Source organism: Artemia sp. Qi Xiang Cuo, chromosome 15 (genome assembly GCF_049724085.1).
Source record: "Artemia sp. Qi Xiang Cuo chromosome 15, ASM4972408v1, whole genome shotgun sequence".
Lineage (NCBI taxonomy): Eukaryota > Metazoa > Arthropoda > Branchiopoda > Anostraca > Artemiidae > Artemia > Artemia sp. Qi Xiang Cuo.
The window spans coordinates 14073123-14092281 of NC_142808.1; the positions used below are offsets into that span (position 1 = coordinate 14073123).

At 35.1% G+C, this 19159-nt stretch overlaps 2 protein-coding genes across 2 annotated transcripts in view; one reads left to right on the forward strand and one right to left on the reverse strand.

Annotated features, from left to right (window-relative positions):
- Positions 1 to 18257, reverse strand: part of Capr (Cell cycle associated protein caprin family member) — a 20929-nt gene extending 2672 nt beyond the window's left edge. Inside the window, exons 1-2 of the mRNA XM_089101727.1 lie at positions 18099 to 18257; positions 1157 to 1453 (exon numbers count right to left, since the gene is read on the reverse strand). Coding sequence (XP_088957853.1) covers positions 1157 to 1453; positions 18099 to 18221 — 420 coding nt within the window. The 5' untranslated portion in view covers positions 18222 to 18257. The remainder of the gene's footprint in view (positions 1 to 1156; positions 1454 to 18098) is intronic.
- LOC148943358 (uncharacterized) overlaps positions 1 to 19159 on the forward strand; it is a 123393-nt gene that overhangs the window by 6340 nt on the left and 97894 nt on the right. The window lies entirely within an intron of this gene.

Sequence of the window (19159 nt, forward strand, 5' to 3'; positions counted from 1 at the left end):
ACGTTTTTTTTGGAGGACTTCTGAACATTGCCTATTGGAAAAAGCTTTAAACACGAATATAAAACTAAAATAAGAAGGGAAAATAGATGATATCAAACCGTCTGCACTATACTATGGGAAGGATAAACACCACAGTGTAGCCCTGAGGATGACTTGAGCAGGATAGGTTTGGTACAACTACTGGTTAGAAGCGATAATAATCAAGAAAATATATTTCGATTTTCTTGTACGGTTGCTGTTGCTGTTGCTGTGCCTTCATTTTTTTTTCTTGTTTTTCTTCTACTTCTTCATTATTATTTTTTTAATTTGGCGTTCCCTACTACCAAAAATTGCAGAACTTAAAATGCAAGTCTTCAACACAAATTGAATTGCGTTTTTTTTTTCTAAATTTTGAAGATACTGTGTAAGTTCTGTGTAAGATGAAGATGATGTGTAAATTCTTCTTTTTCATTTTCATTAGCACTTCTCAAGTATAAAAAAAAAAAAAAAAAAAAAAACTTAAATGAATTCTTGCTGGGGTAAACACCATACACAGAGGTAAGAAAACACTATATGTATAATCACACTTTCTACAAGCCATCCAATTCCCTTGGTTCTTAATTTCCTTTTTTTATGTTATTGCATTTGTTATACATCAACAAGGATAAACAAGGATAAAATAAGAAGTAAAATTCACACAGTCCCTTGAAGCCACAGTATATAAATTATAGGCAGTATGATCTTCCCCTATCCCACCCATTATAGAAACCCGGACCGAGGTGCGAGTGATACACATAAGCGACATTAGATCTTTTCACCGGTAGACAAGTCAGATTTCTCTTAAACGCGAAACTTGGCTTCAATGTTGGAACACTAAATTTTGAAGAAACTAATTTTAAATTAATTTATTCCAATACATATATGAAAATCGGTAATTAGTAGTGCAATATTATTATTAGATGTTTTCGGGAATTAAAAGTAGGTTTCGAAGTCTCAAGTTGGTTTCAAGGGCATTTTGAGAAAGTTTCTGCCAAAATACATGTTCCAGGATAATTGGACCGCTGATGGCAGATCAAATAAAAGGAGCTGGTTGTCTGCGTTCATGAAAGAGTATTTGGGAGGAGCTGTTTGTTCGCACCGAGAATGAAGAGCCAGAAATTATCTGTGGTAAACTTACTGCTATATCTTTATACTGTGCTTGAAGCACACAAATAAGAAACTCGGTGCTAACCTGAGCAATAAGAACTTCTCTGATTTTCCCTGCAGCTTGCTGGGACCTCTCAATGGCTTCCCGCTTTTTCCTCTTCTTTTCTTGTTTTTCGAAGTCAGCTGACAGAGTGGAGAATTGTTTTGAAAATTCATGGGCCAAATTCAGAGAGCTAATTACATCAGGGTAGCAGGCAACTGCTTTCTTCTGATCATCATTTAATGATTCCCCAGATGCCAGTAGCTTCTTGTACCCATCAAGTTTTTCCTATAACATAAAACAAGTTTTCAAATTAAAAGACCACAAAACAATTTTTTTTTTTACATTTAGTCTTTTCTAGCACTGAAGAGTTTCCTACAGCAAGCACAAAAAGATTTAACTAAAAGCAATATATCAATTTCTTATTTTAATATGTAATTACTGGCTCACAAGATAGGTGGGAATGGAGGAGAGGGAGCTCCCTCACCTGAAGATTAGCCCAAATGATACCCATCTACTGGACAAAAAAAAGACAAACGAGTAGTTTCTCATATTTGACATCCCCTTATATAAGACAAGTCATTAATCAGCTAAAATGTGCCTCTTTCATTTTTCTGATTTTTATTGATTCAAAGCTACTTTAAAAGGAGTAAAATTCACGACAGTTCCTTGAAGCACAAATCATATTTGACAGAAAGAAAAACGGTATTTTGACCTCACCAGTCAAAAAAATCAATCTTTTTGATAGTTTCAGTATTTCTGCCTCCAATTGGTATTAGAAGGCTTCAAATTGCTATTCCATACCATTAAGCATGTAGGATTTAAAACTTAAAATTATGATCAACATGAAAGTAAAATGTCAATTTGGGTAGCCCTAAGTATATTTTCTCTTTAATCTTTGCTAATGTAGAAAAAAGAAATATCAAGATAACATTAAGATATCAAGACACTGAAAAACATCAAGATAAAAATATTTTTTGCCCCCTATTTTAGATTTATTCATACCTTAACACCAAAATTTCCAACAGTTTTGTCAGTGTTACCACATTATGAGAGGCCAGATATTCCCTCAAAATTTTTCAAACAGTTCATGGTAACAAACTGTAAGGAGTGACTCAGCTCAATAGTAACCAAAACTCTAAAAAGCCGAATTTCAACATCAATAAATACATCAAAAAAATTTACTTTTTATGCTTATTCTGAGTATATAAGATTTATTATGTTTAATGTTACCCATAAAAAGCACTAAGCCTAAGAAAAATTGCCTGATTTTCAAAAAGGGAGTAGCACCCCCAAATATCAAGAAACCTTAATGATAATCACACCATCAGAATCAGCATATCAGATAACTCTACTGTAAAGGTTAAGCTTCCATCTGCAAAAATGGCGTTTTTTTTACCAGAAGATTACAGATGTGCGTTTTTTTTTCACAGGTGATTGTATTTAACCAATGGTCCTAGAATATCAGGTAGTTTTTATGTTTAGCCTTCTTTAGCCCTGATGCAGTTTCCTACAGCAAACACAAAAAGATTTCAAAAGTACTACTTCAACAACCCCTTTGAAGCTATTTCTAAAAAAGGAATTTCCTGATGGTCAGACTCAACTGAATAGCAATGAAATAAATAATAATAATAATATAAAAAAAACTAAACATCTGATGTGATTCAAGATGGCTTTGCAGATCACAAAAATCGCACAACAAATTTAAAATATCATTAACAAGAGATAAACAATTTAGTCAGATAAGAGCAGTAGTCATCAATTACTTTAATACTATTGCAACCATAAAACATTACCATATTGTACTCAACATACTGTGATTATTCGTTGTTTGTGTTCACTGTTTGTCAAATACAATATTCAAGCACTTTGTGCAGCATATTTTCTGTGTTTACCACCATGGTATAAAAATAGAAAAAATCTGTGAATTTCAATACTCCACATACAACAATGAAGTTGACCTTGCTACATGAGCGGATGTCTGAGTTGGCTTCTTTGAAGTTTCAGCACCTTTTTTGGTCTTTTACAATATTTTCAGCTAGTTTATCATACTGTTTTTCATTTTAGTTTCGTTTTTATAGTGAGTTCTAGTCCAAACAGATGTTTTACATTAAAAAGAAGTGATATTAGCATTTAAAACAGTAGGACAACTTAGTCATCTATACTTACAAACTGAGAAGCAATATATGACAAATATTGCTAACACAACTTATGATGAATAAGGTAAATGAAGAATAAAGTGTCTGCCAAAGAGTATACGTAACTTCTAAAAGTGGAAATTGGTGACAGTGTCATAAAAACAACATCAACACCCTCTAACGTTTGACAACACTTAGCATTTTTTAAGCTTTGTAATCGTTTTTCTGTCAGGAAAAGAAATCAAGGCACTTATTGCTACACCAATTCCACAATCAACACCATATAGAATTTGGCAACACTTAGCATTTTTTCAAGCTTTGTAATTGTTTTTCTGCCAGGAACTAAAATCAAATACTTATTGCTACCTTAATTCTACCAAACCAAAAAATATCAAATGTTACCAAACGCCAGATGGCGTTGATAGCTCTTTTTTTGTCATCACTAGTGATGACACTAGCTACCACTCTCATAAGCTACCCATACTCTTTGGCATACTGCTACTTTCTCTCTTTTTTCATAAGAAGGTAGACTCAATAAACAGAGACTTTTAATCTAACTCTTTCACGTTCTACAAACTGAATCTATACAGCATTATAAGTGGGTACATGAGCATATCATACTAAAGTTGCTTTTTGTTATGTGGCTTCATTTCAGAAAACTCCAAAGCATTCAACAGTCAGTAGCCAAAGTACCATTTGTTTTAAGTGTGACTTGGGTATCTATTTACATTCATTTGTTTTAATATATTTTATCTTTATGTTTGAAGTGGTTATTCATTTTAAATTTCATTTTTATATTTAAATTTTATGGCCATTTTAAGTTTGAATTATAATAATAGGTACTTGTATGATATATCCCCTGCACCCCAAGAAGTGAAATTGGGTTAATCCTAATAAAATATATCCAAGTATGATAAAAATATAATAATTGGGGAACAAATTTGGGCTATATATTTGCACATTAGGGGGGGGGGGGTAAAGTACAACAGGTTTGCATGCAAAATGTGTTAGCTGCAACCATTCAGATTTTATGAAGTAAGGATTGTCTTCTTACCTCACACTGTCCAAATACTTTACCCCCACCCCCTAATGTGCAAATATATAGCCCAAATCATATATTTTTCATCTATTCTGTCACTTCTCTTTGTCTTTTCTCACTCTAAATTGAAAGAAACTAGCAAAAGAAACCAGAAACGTCAATGCATGAACAGCTTGAGCTGCAGGGGGTATATCATACAAATACCTAATAGAATACAATTCGTCGGCTGGGAGGATGATTGTCGTATCTGACTCGAGACGAGTTTCAAGAAAAACGCGATTGAAGTTTGAAACGCGATATCTTTTTTATTTAATGACGAAACCGGGATTTTTTTTATCTCGACTGTAGTCGCACTCAAGGGCTACAACCTGGTTGAAATTTCGTTCACCTGGAGCAACTGGATATTGAGATATTGCTTGTTGAAAAACAGATACGACAAAACGCTCGCGGAAATTTCTTTTACGGAAAACCAATACGACAATTTTGCTCTGAAAACTAGCAGCGTAAATGTCTTATCTCTTAGGAACTCAGTTTTGCAAGCTTTAAATTTTAATCAATTTCGAATATAAAAGCATAAGAAAAACTCAGCACTACTTCGGGTACAAAGAAACATCGTTCCAACGAAACTGGACCTACTTTTTTATGTTTTATCGAAAAATGCTTTGTAGTATGCTTGGTCCTCCAGCGGCATGAACTTTAGGAGGCTTTTCACGTCCTTGATCTTTTCCTCAGGCAAGGAAGAGAGCCTAGGGAGTGGGCCTGGCTCAAGTAACTCCTCAATCACAGTAACTTTGGAGACTCCCTTCCTTTTTTAACTACTGCAGCCTCGGGTGCAATCTTCACCAGTTCATGTGAGGCAGAGCCAAAATTCTCCTTGTAATACACTCTTTTGTGCTCAGTTGAAACAAATCTCAGTTCCTTGACTTTTGTGAAGGGAACTTTCGAATATCCTTTGTATTCTTTGGAGCAGCTCTGAAAATCTAAGAAGTCAGATCTTTTCATTTGGATCACAATGTACGGTTCCTTTTTCCTAGCTTTAATCATAAGTCGAGTGAGGGTCAGAGGTGAATGAATTTCCAATTTAGCAAAGTAATGTTCGATGGCACTATGGACAGCGTCCACTTCTTGGATCGATGAGTGTCCTGGCTCGCAAAACTTCATTGTAATGGACTGAACATGGGGGAGCTTTTTCAAAGTATCCTGCATTTGGTAGCTCATGATACTGTTCCTATTTTGCGGGTCACAGGAGTCAGACCACGTTATAAGCTCTTTGATATTTGGATGCCCTGAAAAGACTTTTGACAATATAGCCGCCACTGCACTTGCAATGTCATTTCCGGTCCGCCCTCCAATCAACTCAGACCAGAGAGCACAATAGATCTCCTTTTTCGTCTGTTTACTTGGATCTGGTTCAGCACTGTCCTTGTAATGCAGCACAGCAGTCAAGTTATAAGTATTGATCTTTCTTTTGTAAAAGAAACAAGATGCGTTCCCTCTTGGCAATGCAAATACATTTTCCAGAACAAAACAGAGGACTGGCTTGGTAAGCAATCTATCCATATCTCTTTCTACTTTGGTTTCTGCTTTTGACCTTTTATGATTTTCAAAAATAGCTCGTTTTTCGTCAGATACCGTAGTTCCATTCCTGCGTGCAACATCAAATTCTTCGCACAAATCACACCGGTCATTTTTTGGTGTGTGGAACGACAAGTTAAATTCCGTATTGAACACTTTCCTGTATACAGTTTCTGAGGCACTCTTGCGGCCCTCATCTTCGCACTTTTCACAATATAAGCTATACATCCGAGCCATGTTCAAGTTAGACTCCAAATATTGTTTGGAAGTCTCAGCCCTTCGATAGTGGGGCTCGATCTTTGGAAAGGAGTTAATGTGGTTACGTATGAAGTCCATGTCTTCCTCTGATGTTTTGTTTTTGGCGATCTTCTTCCTTGGAGGCGTGGGCGTTCCGCAGGTATTCTTCTGCTCGTGAGCGTAGTGCACTCTCCTCTCGGTTATGTCGAACGTTGTCAGATAAAAAGATCTGCAAACCTGCCTTTCTTTTCCGTTGATGACAAAAAAATACTGGTAGGTGTTTTTCCTCCTTGTCACTTGTTTTTTGTTTTTCTTCTTAGGCAGGCACTTTGTGGTTTTCAGATAAAACATTTTCTTCATTTCAGCAGACAATTTCCAGAAATTATCAAAAGCATTCTGTCTTTTTTCGGGTGGGATTTTGTGACATTCGTAGAAGCAATCTTCAGTACACTTTGAAGGCTGCACAGAACGGACTCTGCTATGCGTTTTCTTAGTCTTGGGGTTAACGTAGGCAGTCCCATCATTATTTGCTGTCTTGATCTTAGTTTTTATCCATTCGCTTTCATTCCTCAATCTTTTTCTCGTTGATTTTTTTCCAGGGTCAACGCCTTCTGTGCCATTCCTATTTCCAGCTACAGGCTCTGTAAAAGAATTTGAACCTCTCTCGACATCTTCAAAATAACTAGTTTCATTATTCCGATTAGCTTGTCCATAATCAGTCGAAACATAAACCAAGGGCAACGGGGAATCGGAAAGAACTCTTTCACCTGCATCAGCAAAGCTTGACTCGTCTTTGTAAGAAATGATGCTCGGTTCATTTGCTGATGAGCACTCAGCAATACTCGGTGCATATTCCGAATCTTCGTCAGAATTCTCAAGGTCTTCGTCAGAGCTGTAAAAGAAAAAAAAAATTATAGTGGTTACTCCAGCGATGGGCTCAGTGAAGAACTGCAGGTCAGGAAAATGAAATTTTCAGTAGACTAAAGATAGGCTTTGTAAGGATAGACTAGTCTAGGCCTAGTAATAGCAAAACATATTTTTAGCTCTAATATTTATTAAAGGGGAGAAATCAGATAAAGAAAAAAAGGAAATATACCATTAGATTTTCTATTTCCTTGTCTATTCCCCCACAAAGCCAGATACACCTTTAGGCTTAACAAAACAGTTTGAATTTTCTTTAAACTAGCTTTATTTGGTAATACACATCAGCTGCTGATGAAGAACTGGGTATATTATCCAAGCACCCCTGGTGTTTGGATAATCACTAACTTTGGACAAGCAACCGAGCATAATTTGATTCAAATAGAGCCTATATTTCCAAGCAAGCTCTTAGTCTTGCATATGTATAGATTTAGATTACCTTGTTGGGATTAGCTCAATTTGATCTCAGAAACTTTTTTATACTGAAAATTAAGCTTAAAGAAAAGTTAGCAAACCCTAGTAGCCTATTTTTTCTTTACAGCACATGTCTGGGATTGAATCTATTTATGTTTGAGTGGTTTTGTATCCTACAAGGCCTATAGGATCATGTGTTTAAGATTGGGCAGTATTTTCTAGAATTAGCCTAGAATTAGGCTATGCTTAAACTAAATTGTGTATTTGTCATTAGACTCTACTATTAACTATCAATGCATTCAAAACATTCAGCAATCCATATGGCTAAAATATTCAGCCTAATCAAATAGCCTAGGCTAGCCTACTTGTTCAAGAAAATTTGATACTTCCTTTGAGTTCTGCAAATTAGCAAATCGCATTATGAGATGGTGCAGTGGTACAATAATGTGCGTAAATAGACAAGACAATTCTGTTATCTAGGAATAGAACCATATTCCTAATTCAATGCTGTTTCCAAATCAAACTATATATGCACCAAAAATCATAACAAATCAGGTAGCCTATTTGATATACTCTTGGGTAAAGGTGCAGTGTAGCTCCCCCTGTACTATAGGGTGCAGAGACCCTACTCTATACTATACTATAGGGTGCAGAGGCCTAGAAGAAATCGACACTTTACCTGCCAAATTCATCAAAAATTGTTTCAAAATCCCTCGCCAAGTTTTTCCTTGGACGCGCCATTTTCTTCTTTTTCTCTGAAGTGCGTGACGGCAAAACAGCCAGATACGACAATTTTCCAATACGACAATTTCGCTAGCGGATTATCAGCGATAATGTCCGATACGACAAATGGTTTTTGGTCTTTTACTCACGAACAGTAGCCAGTAGAGCAAAACAAAAAGCAGATTCAGATTATACGCAAAATTTTACACTCGATGGCATTCATAACTCAATTTTGGCCGGAGATGCCTAATACGACAATCATCCTCCCAGCCGACGAATTGTATGCAATAAGTTGTTATCCACAATGATTATCAGTATGTATTCAATTCTTGTATGCTCATGTACTCGTGTAATGCTGATAGATTTCGTTTGTAGAATCTGAAATAGTTAAATTAAAAGTCTCTTTTCAAAGACATCATGGAACCTTTTTTTGAAATCAATAATACATTTCTGTTGAGCAAGGACATTGTAACTAGAAATTATTTGTATTGAATCCAACAGTAGCTAGTAATAATGTCTTAAACTAGTACACCATTAATTGACCATTTTCCTAACTTTATACTTGAACCTCAATTTTAATGAATTGGATGATAACTGAGAACTTTAAGAGTATGTGTAATCAGCCTTATATTTGAGTTTTTTTGGCAGTTTTTAGTTATAGGCCTTTATAAATTTTTACAAAATTCGTAAGTTACATTCATTTTCTTCTCCTTTAGGAAACAGCTAGACACAAAAAACAACATGGCAATTTGTGAAATATGGTACTACATGAAAATACATGAGAAACTTTTGAATAAGTATAACCCTTGACATACTTGTCATCCTCTAAAGATGATTTTTTATTATCGGGTACTAGTCAAGGTGCTCTTCTTAACTAAAAACTATAACAACAAAATCTGATTTTACAGCATTCAGAAAATTTTCATTTGTTCAAATTTAAGAGATTCTTCTAGTTTAATAAAATCCCTGCCTCCCCCCACCCCCGTGCCTAGGAACAACTTTAGACTAATCCAGATCTTTCCTGCTTTCTTTTCATAGTAGCATTGAAATTCATTCTTTTCATGAAAAATGGGTAAAAGTAAAGGTTATGTCCTGCTTGGAATCAAACACTACAAAATTCTTACTCTATTACAATTGAAAAATTCCTGTTTATTGGATTGACAGTGCTGCTTCCAGTTGCATTGGAGATGCAAAACTCAATTGGTTATAAAAAAAAATACCAAGATCCCTAACAGAATCAACCAAACTTATCACTACATGACCAATGGCATATTGGTATGCTACTGCATTCACTAAATAATTCACTACACAGAATTCTTCCTGATTAATAAACATTGAATTTAAATTACACAAATTAACAAATACATTTAAATCATCCTGTAGAAGAGACACATGTACTAGGGAAGATGTCCCCCTATAAAGCTTTACATCATCTGCAAACATTTTTCTTTTTTCAAGAAACTATTGGTGGCAATCCTAATCAAATTTTGAAGGTTTGACAAATTATTGGCAAGTCTCCTTTTGAAAACCTTAGCTGATGCTTATGCTGATGCTGATGCTTAGCTGATTTGAAAACAGTATCTTCACTCTAAGTGTCCCAATGATTTATCACTCTTTGGCTAGAAGAAGCTTGTCTGATTCTAAGGTTACTTTAGTTTATTCTCCCCCTGATAGACAAATATTCAGTCCACTACATAGGCTAGGCTTATTCAAACCATATATTTTCAATAACCACTCTATCTTTCTTTATTATTAGACAGTAAACACTAATCAATCAGTAGTCCAGTGAGGAAAAAGTCTGCTTAATATGTTGTATGTTAAGTATTTTATGGCAATTTAAGTATTGAAGTGGTAACTAGCTGTCTAATTACCCTACTAGGCATCTCAACCTAAAACCATGATTCTCAAAATGGAGTACAGACTCCACTGGTGGAGCATGGTAATATTGTCATGGGCAGGACATGCACCCTTTGACTGACTACACTTTAGAACATTGATTAAAAAAAAATATTTGTCATGTGAAAACACAATCTTCACTGACCAGCAAACACAGGATCATTCTATTGCTGGCAAGTGCAATTTAAGGTGATGATTTTCTCTTTAAATGCCTTCAAAGAGCAAAAAAGATGCATGATAGTATACATTGCATAATATATTCTATAATGACAGGTGTTGATATGGCTTAAAATTCTACTCAAATAACAGGAATTAAATTTTCAGATCTAAAGCTAGAGAAAAAGAAACTGATAACTGAAAATTAAGGTAAAATGTTGTTTTGTCAAAATGTAGGCAAATTTCAGGACCTTCTAGAGGGGGAAGGAGTGAAGGTAGGTATTTCAAAATACCTTCCCAGGACATACTTTAGCCTATAGACCCATCCCTGAGAGTTTTATTTTCCTAACCTAACCCCATAAAGGTCTATAGGTCTGGTAGCTGACCGGCCATAAATGACCACAAATAGTACAATAGAAATTACTATAACACGTTTAAGAATGATTGATGAAAGGATTCAAAAACGAGTGGCGAGGAACAGGTTATTAACCAAGCTAGACACCTGTTAAACAGGATCATTAATCATCTTTTAAACGTAGCCCTTTTCTTGTCCAAAATCATTTGTGCCCCCCCCCCCCCCGGAAAAATCTGAGAACTCGTTTTAGAGGAAGACTTTTGCAATTATTCATAATAGCTAGTATTACCACTTAGGAGAAGGTGCAAATATAATCAGTACTTTTAATAAGAATATTTTTTCCAACATCAGCCTATGTAAAATGTTGTTTTGTCAAAATGTAGGCAAATTTCAGGACCTTCTAGAGGGGGAAGGAGTGAAGGTAGGTATTTCAAAATACCTTCCCAGGACATACTTTAGCCTATAGACCCATCCCTGAGAGTTTTATTTTCCTAACCTAACCCCATAAAAGGTGTTGCATTCAGACAATATTTGTCATTAGTATAAAGTATGCTTAGAGGATAACCCCAAAAAAGGTACCAACCAAGTAAATGGCCTTTTAAGTTTCCTTCAGATGAGTATGCATAAAATTTAGAATAACAAAATTTAAACATCATAAGGGAGATGTGTCATAAGGGAGATGTTTAAGGGAGACATCAGTATTTTAGAAAGGCCTAAGTGGGGTATGGACGAAAACTGGTTGGAAACCACCGCCCTAATAGAATGCAGAAATATACTTTCATTGAATAATGCAGAGCAGGAATAAAGGTTCACATAGATGAATGACTTCTACCCAGCTTTTATCATTGTGAAAATGAGTCCTTTTATAAGTTCAGCAAGCACAAAAACAGAAATTGTTACATTAAGCCAATCAGCCTGAAGACACATAAACATCACAGGTTGACATGGTCTTTGATTAAAGACTTCACTTAGCAACAAGAAAGAATAATTAAACTTCTGCAATTTTTCAGTAGACTATTCTAATCAGACTAGCTTAGTTGAATTTGATAGGCTACTTTTATTCAAAAGCATAAAGAAGTGTAGCAAAGCCTAGAGCAACTAAGATGATCAGTGTACGAGCTCTTTACCAAACATTCAAGTCAGCAACATACAAGAAGCCACTCACATAAGCTGTCAAAACATTATGTTAATATGTGAATGTGGCAACATTTCTTCTCTGAGCATGCTGTCAACAATTGGAATAGTCTTCCAGCTGAAATGGTGATTGTGTCCCCAGCTGCACCCTGTAAGTCTAGACTTGACAGGTAATAGGATCACAAGTCATGGAAATATGACTGGGACTCTGTCCCATTCAACATACCACCTATACCTACCTCATCATACAAGTGCCTTGCTGGGAGGCTGATGTTGCTTGTCAAACCCAACCATCTTACATAGTTGATGTTGTGTGGTGGTGTCAGCTTTGAACCACTGGAGAATAGTCATAACAGGCTATACCCACCCTGTGGTCACTGTTACCAAGTAGGCTTAAATTGCATATCTCTATCAGGCCACTCTTACCGCATGTAACTGGGCCATAACATTGTGACAAAAATTCACCATCTTCAACACAGAGCACAACATATCCAATATGGACCTTGATAAATTTGAAGATATTTCCATTATTGAGCTATGAATTAGGTGGACATATCACTTGATGCCTTTTTTATGCAGTTTCCAAATAAAATAATCACTTTACTGGGAAATTCAATTCAAGCCTTTACTGCTTAAAAACACTATTTGATTACCATTCTATTTTCTTAAAGTTATGTAATCCACAGGTTCATCATGATTCAATTGAAGAAACAATTTATAAATCTTTTTAAAATTGCCAGGTTTAACTTCAAGCCATTAGGGTCACTTTTGCTTAAGCCTGTGTACCTGTAAATTGAATTGACTGAGGCACAATAGAAAACCAGAAAAAAACATGGGATATAAACAGTTTGGGCAATATATTTGTACACTAGGGGGGGGGGTTTGGGGAAGTATAATGGAGCTGCATTCAAAATGTGTTAAATACAATTATTCTGCATACAATGTTGTAGGAATTGTTGTTTTGGACCCTTTTGTATGGCCAAAAATATCTTTACAAGTTAGAAAAATCTTTCAGGGTCTATGAAGGACTTAAAAATAAATTTCTGAGCAATGCAAGTACTATAACCAGAAAGAGCATAAAATAGGTACCAAATGGTTTGTTTCTAATTTGTAGTTCAGTAATGAAAATAATCTCCAAATTTACCTCGACTTTAATTTTACTCCAAAATGCAAATTGAGGTAGCCTAGTAACTAATTACTCCTGCTGTTACTAGTTATGCCAAAAATATAAGATAAATGTATCATCTTTCAGGGTCTTTGAAGGGCTTAAAATTCAATTTCTGAGCAATGTAATTACTATAATCAGAAAGAATATAAAAAAGGCATCAAAAAGTTTGTTCACCTAAATTGTAGCTCAGTAATGGAAACATCTCCAAATATACATGAGCTATAATTTTCTTCCATTTAAGGTACACTACTGCAGCAAATGTCTTATGAAGAATGTCCATACCATCTTAAAATCCCATCACTTACATACAGAAAACTACAAGGTATATGATTCTCATATAAAAAAGATATACTTAATTGTGTCTTATAGCCACCACAGTCAAGAAGTGAAGTTAATCCTAATGAAATATACCTAAGTATGATGAAAGTAAAATACTTTTTTAACAAGATTATGGTAACCACATCAGAGAATTATGGAAATAAGGCCCCCCCCCCCCAGAAAGCATTATATTAAATACGTAACTTAATCTAACAAAAATACCAACTAAATATTTAATTAAAATATAGCTACAATATAGTTTCCCACTGAGCCAAAGCCAATTGTCTGATTTAAAGACCAAGAAAACAGGTTATTGTCTCATGTTCATGTTGAGTGTGGTGGCTTCAAGACACAAGTATCAAAAAATTATATCTAAAAACATCTTTCTTGATCTAGTTGACCACCCTTTGCATCACATGACTAGAGGGCATTTGAAGGAACTTCAAAAGCAACATTGTACCACTAAAGAAAGGCCACTTCTTCAGCCACAGAGTTGCCTACCTATGGAAGTAGTTTCCAGAACACAGTAACTGTTGAATCAAACTAGTAAATATTTATATTAACAGACAAGGCCACATCCAGGGGGATGGAGTTTTTGGGACCCCCCCCCCCCTGAAAAAATGCTTCACTGACTTGTAAAAACATAAAATAAAAATGAATAAAAACAAATTTTGATAAAATTCTAGTTTAGCTAATTTTTGCTATCTTTGATAGGGGTTAGGTTAGAAAAATGAAACTTTCAGTAATGAATCCAGGGCCAAAAATATATTCTGGCAAGGTATTGTCAAGCTTCTATATCAACCCTGTTCTGATTTCTAAGTTTTAGAAATTTGCTTAATTGAAATTTTGACAAACTACAGTTCACCTTAATTTTTAGTTATCACTTTCTTTTCCCCTTGTCTTAGCTCTGAAAATGCAATTCCTGCTATTTGAGTAGTATTTTAAGCCATATCAATGTTGTTGTTTTTTTCTAAATTTAGTAAGTGTATTTGTAGAGCTTTGAAACCTTATATATTGGGATTGAACAAAGTTGTTGAGTGGAAAACAGTTTTGCTGTACTTCATTTGGTAAATTTCTACTTTAGCTACTTTTGGCTATCTTGGAAAGGAGTTAGGCTAGGAAAACGAAACTTTCAGTGATGGGTCTAAAGGCTAAAGTATGTCACAGGAAGATTCTCCAGAGTAACCCCCTCCTCTAGCCCCCCCCTCCAGAAAAAAATCCTTCCTGAAAATGTCTGTATACTTCCCAATAACCAATAAATAATGCTGGCAAGTGCTGGCAATAATGCTTCATGGCAATTTCCCTTCCCCCATGAAAACTTCCTTCATGGACAGACCCTCCAACATAACCCCCAACCCTTCCTTCCCTCCCACTACCAGAAAAAAAAACCTCCTGATCACTTCTTTATGCGCCCCAAGCACCGAGACCATATGATAACAGTGCCAAAATCCCATAACTTGCAGCCCTTCACCTGGGTCGGCTGGCAAATTATGTCATTCTGAAAGACGGGTTGACCTTTTTTTAGACCATGCTGGACCAAATGGTCCTCTCAAAGTTTGGATCTGTAAACTTTGGGAAAAAAATAAGCTTGGGAGGGGGCCTAGTTGCCCTCCATTTTTTTGGTCACTTAAAAATGGCACTAGAACTTTTAATTCCCGTTCCAATGAGCCCTCCCACGATATTCTAGGACCACTGGGTCGATATGATCACCCCTGAAAAACAAACAAAAAAAAAACAGATAAAAACACATCCGTGATCTTTCTTCTGGCAAAAAATGCAAAATTCCAGGTTTTTGTAGATAGATGCTTAAAAACTCTACAGTAGGGTTTTTTGATACGCTTAATATGATGGTACGATTTTCATTATGTTTCTATAACTTTTAGGGGGTCTTTCCCCCTTTTTCTGAAAATCAGCCAAATTTTCTAAGGCACGTAACTTTTGATTGGTAGCACTAAACTTAATGAAAGTTATATATTTGAAATCAGCATTGAAATTTGATTCTTTTGATGTATCTATTGGTATCAAAAACCCGTTTTGTAGAGTTTTGGTTACCATTGAGCTGGGTCACTCCTTACTTACAGTTTGTTACCACAAACTGTTTGAAACCTATATTTGCCAACTAGTTGACAAGAAATGTTTCCCCAGCAAAACTTTTATTTTCCAACCAGTTGACTAGTAACTTCTCCCCGCCAACATTTAATTTTGCCAAGTAGCTGAAAAGAAACATTGTCCCAGAAAACAATTCATTTTCCAACTAATTGACTAATAACTTATCCCCAGCAATACTTAATTTTGCCAATTAGCAGGAAAAAAACGTTACCCTAAAAAATAATTCGTTTTCAACCAGCTGACTAATAACTTCTCCTCATCAACACCGATATTTGCCAACTAGCTGGAAACAAACAATGGCCCAGAAAACTATTCATTTTCCAAATAGTTGACTAGTAACTTCTCCCCAACAAAACTTTATTTTTTCAGTAGGCTTTCACCTTGGCCTATTTATTATAGGCTGGGCTACTTGAAACTTTGAGGGCACATATATCTAAGAACAAAAGGTTAAATTAATCAAATTTCCAAATATGGTAAAAGTTCAGTTTAGCAGCACTTCTCAAAAAACATGGTAGGCTAATAAAATAAAAATTTCCTTATTTCATGCTCTTTTTGAATACATTAATTATTATCCTGACAACAAAGCAACCCTCCCTCCCTGATGATCCCATCAATATATACAAAAACTAAAAGAAAATTCCAAAAAGTGGATGAAAATTTGCTAGATGTTTTCCAAAGAAATTGCCTACAGATTATTTTGGGTACCCAACTGACTATATTTCAAACAGTAGGCTGTACAAAAAATGTGGTTCAGTCCTGCTTTCTAGGGCTATAATGAAAGAAAGGTTGAGATGGCTAGGGCACATTCTGCAGATGAAGGATGACAAATTGTCAAAGGTTTTCTTTTTTGGTCAACTCCCTAGGGCTAAAAGGAAAGCAAGTTGTCCTTGTCTGGGGTGAGAGGATGTCATAAAGAAAGATTTAAAGGAAATAGGGACTTCCTGAGAGGGGAGAAGTTATGAGTTTGAAAATGAATTGTTTTCTGGGGTAATGTTTGTTTCCAGCTAGTTGGAAAAATTAAGTTTTACTGGGGAGAAGTTATTAGACAACTAGTTTGAAAAAATAAGTTTTGCTGGGGAGAAGTTATTAGTCAACTAGCTCGAAAATGAAAGTTTTGCTGGAGCAACATTTATTGCCAACTAGTTGGCAAATATAAGTGTTGCTGGGGAGAAGTTATTAGTCAACTAGTTGAAAAAATTAAGTTTTGCTGGGGAGAAGTTATTAGTCAACTAGTTGGAAAATGAATTGTTTTCTGGGGCAATGTAAACTACCAAAACTAACAGACTTACCTTTTTGGCCAACTGTCTAGGGCTAAAAGGAATACAATTTGTCCTTGTCTAGGGTGAGAGTATGTCATTAAGAAAGATTTAAAGGAAATGGGAACGTCCTGCAAGGGGAGAAGTTACTAGTTGAAAAATGAATTCTTTTCTGGGGCAATGTTTGTTTCTAGCTAGTTGGCAAAATTAAGTTTTGCTGGAAAGAAGTTATTAGCCAAAAGGCTGGAAAAATTAAGTTTTTTCTGGGGAGAAGTTATTAGTCAACTAGTTGGAAAATGAAAGTTTTGCTGGGGCAACATTTACTGTCAACTAGTAGACAAATTTAAGTGTTGCTGGGGAGAAGTTATTAAACAACTAGGCCTAGTTGGAAAAGGAAAGTTTTGCTGTGGTAATATTTATTGTCAATTAGTTGACAAATGATGGGCCAAATTTTCCAAGTAGATGACTAAAATGTTTTTAATTATAAGGAGATTGGATTGTACCATTCTATATAAGCTTATAAAGTAATTTTTCCAATAGTCAAAGGGTGGAGTCTCAGAAACTACAGCTTTGCAGTCATTTATGTATAGTGGTCTCTTGAGAATAGCCTGTTTGACAGGTTTTTTGTGATTGGTTTCCTTGTATATTATATAGAAGCATCCACATAATGCATCAGTCCTATAGAATTTTACCTTATTCATAATTTACTTTATTCATAAGTCAATAATATGAACTGCAAATATTTACCCAATTTTTTTATTCATTTTTTATAGTCTTTCTTTGTATCCCCCTCCCCCCAAAAAAATAAAGCCTGGATATAGCCCTGTTAACAGAGTATTCAGATACCTAGGAAACAAACTTATCTCAAGAATCATAATTCCATCCTGAATTTTATTATAGGCCTAACATTTGTTTCCATTGCAAATTTAATTTTGAACCATTAATGACCCTCAATCATGATTATTTTTTCTATTATTTTAAATATGGCTTATATAGCCTAGCCTACCTGTGTTAGCATCAATCTTGTTAAAATTGGTTACCCATAAATTGAATCTAGCCTAAGCTATGGTGACAAAATTGAGGGTAAAGTTCTACCAAATCATATTTTTGAGTTAGGAATAAAGTGAATATACCATTTGATGCCTTTTTTTATGCTGATTATGAATAGGCCTATAATAATCATTTCTATTGGAAATGAATTTCAGCCCCCTCCCAACCCCCTATATATGCCAATTCAGGGTTTGATTAGATAAGGTTTTAGAACTAAATAGCCTACCTTGAATTGGCATATATAGGGGGGGGGGGCTGAAATTAATTCCCATTAGAGATGATTATTGTATTTGTAAACAGCATAAAAAAGGCGGTAAAATTCTACTTTAGTCACTTTTGGCTATCTTGGAAAGGAGTTGGGTTAGGAAAATGAAACTTTCAGGGATGGATGTACATGCTAAGGTTTGTCCCGGGAAGGTACTTTGTGCCTCTTTTCACACATACCTTTCTTTTCTCCAAGTTTCTGACTTTTTTCTCTATAATAGCAAGAACCGTTTTGCAAGGTTCAGAAATGTCCTGAACAACCGATTTTTCGGGTTTCGAGACAACAGTTTGTGCAGACGGCATTTTTGTTGACCAGACGAAATACACGTGCGTATTCCTATCTGCCTTTCTTCCTTGATGGTGATGAGTAAAAATAACTAGATGGCGCCGTGAATAAGTTGTATGAAACTAATGTTCCAACTTCCAAAGTAGTTCAATTTTTGGAACCGTAATGGATATTTGACAATAAAAGAAAAAATGAATTAGACATTTATGCCTGTTGAAACAATGTTATGGTCCTTTGAAGAATTGAAGGTAGCTGCAAAAACCATTTTAAGGGGGTACAAAGAATTCACCCAGGGGTTGAATGATGTAATTTTTGTGCATTTTCAGTTTTATACAAGGAGGGGATCTTATGGTTCTTTTCTATAGGTACTTCTGAATAAAATACCATTCAGGCTCTACGCCAAAATCAATCAGTGATTGAATATAATTGGTATATTTTAACGTTAATAGCGAAATTTGTCATTTTTATATTGTATTTATTTGTATAATTCGCTTCAAGAGGTTTGCCACCCTTGGAGTGGCTTACTTTTACGAAATATTTGGTCTATTCGCGTTTGTAGTTTGCACGTATTTTTATTCTTTTTCGTTCTTTTCGTTATACTCCATCTTCATGCCTTGTATTTTTGATAGGCTATAAGATAAATTAATTATTAACTTAAACAAATGTATTGAATATTCTAAATAGTAGTATTTTGACCCAAAGACGGATTATTAGAAGCTTAGCCTAATTAGAGACCATGTAGTAGTGAATTTCGGATTTCTACTATATCAGAGTGTTTTTTTTATTATGACTGTTCACATAAAATTCCATAGCATAAACGCATTTCCAGAAATTCTTGTTTCTTGTCTAATTTCACGATTAAAGCCTTATCCATAATTAAAGTGCACCATTCGTTTGTATTTTTTCTAAATTGGGTCATTATTTATTACATACATAAGAAAACACTGAAAATGCA